At 35.0% G+C, this 5,430-nt stretch overlaps 1 protein-coding gene across 4 annotated transcripts in view; it reads right to left on the bottom strand.

Moving 5' to 3' along the window:
• The window catches only part of PIK3C2G (phosphatidylinositol-4-phosphate 3-kinase catalytic subunit type 2 gamma), a 469,433-nt gene that overhangs the window by 21,197 nt on the left and 442,806 nt on the right, over positions 1-5,430 (bottom strand). For all 4 annotated transcript variants that reach the window (XM_027767815.1, XM_006167334.3, XM_027767814.1 and 1 more), the window contains one exon: positions 4,491-4,585. In XM_027767815.1, the coding sequence (XP_027623616.1) occupies positions 4,491-4,585 (95 nt within the window). The remainder of the gene's footprint in view (positions 1-4,490; positions 4,586-5,430) is intronic.

Consider the following 5,430-nt stretch of genomic DNA (forward strand, 5'->3'; position numbering starts at 1 on the left):
TTTATTGTTTTTTTTTTTTTTTTTTTTTTGAGAGGTTTTTCTCTGTAGGGTGCATGTGCTTGCCAGAAAGACACAGAGAGATAGAAAGCAAGAAATCACCCCCTAGGCGGAATGGTCACACCACAATACCTTCTCCATTCTCCTCTGGGCACACATGCATGTGGGCCCAGTTTGAGTTTAAGCCACCAGGTCTGGTACTTGAACCGTGGATGGCTACATGGAAGTCCAGTGACATAGCTGTTACGCCAACTGCTGGTCCCCAGTTTTTTCATTTATTTTTTATTTTTTAGAACTTTTTGCCTTAGGGTGCATGCTCTTGCCAGAGAGAGAGATACAATGAGAGGAAAAGTGAGAACTCACCCCCAGGGTGAGTCACATTTTAAATGACTTTTTATTCTGCTGTAGTGTAAGAGACTCTGATAGTGTAAGTAGATTCAGTATCAGAAGAGAGTTTCATCTTACTGGCTACATTTAAAGCCTTCAAAAAAGCTCATATTCTGGATCAGGGAGGAAAAAAGAGCCTAGAAATTACACACACTACAGGAAACCATGAGGTCAGGAGCAAATGCATGGAGAGACACTGCAGATGTCAACAGAAAAGAGCATTTTAATGGGACACGTGGAAAAGCGCTAGAGAGATTTTTAGAAATATTTCGAATCAAAATGACTTTTACATGTTTCTTTGTTGTATAAGCTGAAATATCTTTAAAAGCTTGACCTAGCTTCTAAATAACTTTAGTACTTCATCAGTCTCTGTCCACTAAAATAAATCGCATTGTGCTGCTTTGAAAGAGAAAGAATTTCAGCAATTTTGTTTTAGCTTCTCATCTCTCAGGAAGGAAATCATTCTAGAGCAAAGCTTCATAGATTTAATATAAGATAAACAGTTCTTTTTTATTAAACTTAATATTAATATAACAGAGCTGTAGGCATAATTCATTTTAATATTAATATAAAATCAAGCGCTACTTCTTTATACTGATTACTTTGACATGTGAACATACTAAAGGTTCAAAAAATAAATAGCAATTAGCTAAAACTTGAAATGAGCAGAGAAAATATGCCGAGAAGTTATAGATGGATTTTAATGTCATTTATATGAAAATGTTATCTGTTTTGAGATAAGTGGAGAGTAAAACAGTCATTTAAAAGAAGTTGTGAAAAATGCAATGCATAAAATCTTTGTTATGGTGATTTTTTGGAATGTGAGAAAACTTCTAGTTCTTACTTGTTCACAGGAGAAGTAATTTCGCATTCTTCATTTAACAAAGTATTTGTTGACCACCTACTACGTATGTACTAGGTCCTGTTCTAGACACCTTTGTTAACAGTAGTGATACAGGGCGGGAGAGAAGATTAGGTAGGAAATACTAAAAGCAACAAAAGGAGTGGTGTTGTAATTTTATGCACAGGAGTCACCGAGAACCTCAGTGAACAGATGATAGTAAAACATAGTCTTTTAGAAGGTGTGAGAACCTCAGTGAACAGATGATAGTAAAACATAGTCTTCTAGAAGGTGTGAGATTGAGCTATGGAGAATAATGAGCCTGGGGAAGAGCATTCAAAATAAACAGGATAGAAGATTCAAAGGTCCTGGGAAAGTGATATATTTGCCATATTCAAGGAACATCAGGAAATCACTGAGTTGGCAGTGGAGTGATTGAAGGGTTCTGTGGTGGGGGACAAGGTAGGAGAGGTCAAGGGAGTCAGATTTGTAAATCTTCACAGGTCATTCGTAAGTTCCTTGGCTTTCATTGGAAATGATTTAAGACTCATTCCACAAAGGGATATGAAGAGAGGATGACAGGATCTGATTTTTATACTCATTTTGTGTTCCTCCTATAAAGGAAGATAACCTGTCTTCCTAGGTTAAGAATAACTTAGAAAGAAGTAAGGAAGAACTGTTAAAAAGATACAGCAGTAATCCAGGAAAGAGGTGATGATGACTTGAATTAACAGTGGTAAAAGTGAAAGAGGACTGACAAAATTGGTTTGCCAAAAAAAAAAAAAAGTAACTAATAAAGAGAGGAATCAAAATGAGTCTATTGATTTTAACCTAAGTTAACTAAAAGTGTTGTTTACTGAAATGAGACTGTAAACAAGTCGGTTTAAGGACAGTCATCAGAAGTTTGATGTGGTACATATTAAGTTTGAGATGCCTATCAAATTTCCACTAAAGTTACTGAGTAATTTGTTGTATGCAACTCAGGATTTTGGGAGAGAGTTCTAAGACAAAGATATGCAAGTGATATTTAAAGCCAGGAGGCTAGAGATAGGAAAAGAGGCTTAGGGCCTAATTTCAGGGCACTGAAATCTCATACTTATTAGAGATTAGGCAGATGAGAGGAACCAGCAGGTAGACTGAGAACTCAAACTGCATTAAGAAGTACTACTGGGATGAGCATTTGGCAGGGTGGTTAAGGTGCTGGACTCCCACATGGCCAACCGCAGTTGAAAATCATATTGGGTGCATGTGTATGAGTACCCAAAATCCTGAGAGAAGAACGGAGGATTATGGTGTGGCCATCTTCTTGGGGGGTGATTTCTCACTTTCTCTCTTTATGTCTCTCTCTCTGACAAGTGCATATGCCGATGGCAAGAAATCTTTTTAAATCTTTTTTTAAAAGTATCCCTATTAATAACTTATAAAATTTCTGAGCACATTGGTAATGTACAAGCCCTACTGACCTAAAGTGATTTTTTGGTAGAAATCACCTATTAATTTGCCATTTATCTGTTAACTGTATCTCAATCTTATATAGTTCTCTTTCTCACTCAGTCCCCTCCCTTCTTGCCTGCTTTATATTGCTTTGAACATCCTCACTGGAAGTGTAACTTTATCTGAGTGTAAAATGCACCTTTGAAAACTGTCAAAAGTAATTTGGAGAATCATCTGGTGAATGAAATGGGTGACCAAATTGGTTAATACTACTTTTGATCAAAAATTAGGCATGACCACTGAGTAATATCACTAAGTTGACTGGTTTATATGCCTGATCTAAAAGCAACTTTCAGCAAACACGCTCTAAGTGTTTTGAGAATGATAATATTCCTGGAATAAACATATAGTTTCTAAGAGGACTATTTTCAAGGCTAACAATCATATATCACATACTTATAAAAATTCTGTTAACTTGATTAACAGTATTTCTTGATATTCTATTGCTTTATTATATATGTTTATATGGATGTTTAAAATGCATGTAATGATAAATATATGAACATGCATGAGACCATAAATAATATCTCATGAATCTCCAGTTCCTAAGTTTCTTAAATAACTGCTATTCTCATTTAAGACAATTACCATATCAAAACAATAGTAAATGATTATTGTGATGAGTAAAAGATCTACAAAAGACATTTAAAATATTAAATATCCAGTTATTACAAAAACTGCTGAGTTGAACAGATTTACAAAGAAGCATTCTTGGATGTCTCACTAAGTTTGTAATGATGTATCTCCTGCAAAGTATGCCAATAGTCTGTTCACTAGACAAATATTTATTTAGGTCTAGTTATGTTCCAGATACATGTCAGATGGAAAGAATTTGCTCTTTTAGATCCTTTCAAATACATTCTGAGAGGTTTATATGCATAAAGAAGAGAGCCAAGAGTGTACTAGTGACTTTCCACGTCCAATATAACCTCCTGGGGAGTTACACCCTGAGGAGATCTGTTTTGACTAGTGTTGAGGGAGACTGGAAGAGCTGGTGAGGTTTAGAGGGATTACCTTTTCTACTTATTGCACTTGGACTTATAATTAGTCACTCACCTTGTGACACAGAACCTCTCTCTCTTTCTAAATGACATGGTCCAATTACCATTCTTGCCTGTGACTTGAGCCATCCTTGGGGTGTCATAGAGAGGGGACCTTTTAGTTTCCCTTAGAGGCTAACGGTAGATGTTCTTCTAGACTCCAGAGATGAAAAGATGGGGTTCCTGTTCTGAAAATTTTTATCACTTTTTGTGGGGAAAAAATATACACAAATGATTACATCAAAAAATGTTGACTATTATGATGAAATAAACTCAAAGTATATGGGAATTTGGGTGGCAACCCAAGAGTTCTACGCTTCATAAGAATGAACGGATATTAAATAAAGAGAGAATCAGTCTTCCATTGAGCTTAGCATCATGAGATAGATGGGAATTTGGGGACTGAGACATTTTTATTTTATTCCAATCACTCCTGCTTTCTCAGAGCCTTTTCAGTAGGTGGTTTTTTTATTTTTATTTTTTTCCCTGACATTTCATTTTGAATAAAGTTCAATGTCCGTTGTAGGACTTTCTCTGTGAAATATTTTATAGTCTTGACTTCAAGGATCAAGTCATACTGAGGCAAAAACATGTAATTGGCTCATTGTTCTTCACTTAAACTTGGCCATGAGATCCATTCCTTTCATTAATGTTGACACTAATTACCCAGAAGAGGTTAGTGGTTTCTAAATGTAGGTTCACATATTTCTTATTATATGCAATAAACTTACAATGTTTTTCATGTGTTTCACTAGTACAGTCAGCTTTGTATCTTCATATGATATAACCAACTGAACCTTGGGCTTCTTGTCAGGATGTTTCGCACCTGATAAAACAATAGAATTTCAATGAGTTCAGTTGGAAATAGCTCATTACAGAATAAATTGAATATTTAAAAACTAAAATAGGGCCAATGAGTAATACATAAAAGAGGCATTCTTCAAACAATGTGGAGATCTTAATACTCCTCAGGAGGCAGGATTGATTAGATAGAGATAGGATTTGTGTCTGATCTTCTTGACCTGACTCTTCCTTCCATTATTCTGTATTTTGTCTTGATTGGTACCATTACATTCTTCCTTAATTAACCTTAAAATTTCACTGTCATTTTTGGCTCCAATTTTCTCCTTAATATTCAGTATAATGAGCTTAAAGTATCGGTTAGAAGAGTGGGTTTTAGAAGTCAATGAATCTGGAGTTCAAGTTTCAGCACTTCTATTTCTGACTGTGTCATCATGACTCAGTTAATCAACTTTCTATAAAATGGATATAACAGTTGTCTATTCCAGATAGTTGAGATGGTTAGCTGATAAAGTTCAAAAATTGACACATAATAAATTCTCAATAAATGTTTGTAATCACTAATAGTCTTTTCCTATATAATTGTAGCATCTTTTCCTTTCCTATCCCATAATATCTAATTCAGACTCATAAACCTTTTGTCTGAACTACTAGAATATTCTCTCACCCTTGTCTAGAACCCTTATCTACTTGTATACAATCACCAATCTTATTGCAATTCTTACAGCAACTTTTATAACATTACTCATTTACTCTAAGAAATTAATGGAAAAAAATGAATTTCTCAGCTTTGTATGTTGCTTAGTAATCTTTTTTTAGTCCTCACTGTTATTCTATACTGCAGCCGATTTGTTTAGTTCTACAAAGACA

Source organism: Tupaia chinensis, unplaced genomic scaffold (assembly GCF_000334495.1).
Source record: "Tupaia chinensis unplaced genomic scaffold, TupChi_1.0 Scaffold144702_1, whole genome shotgun sequence".
Classification (NCBI taxonomy): Eukaryota; Metazoa; Chordata; class Mammalia; order Scandentia; family Tupaiidae; genus Tupaia; species Tupaia belangeri.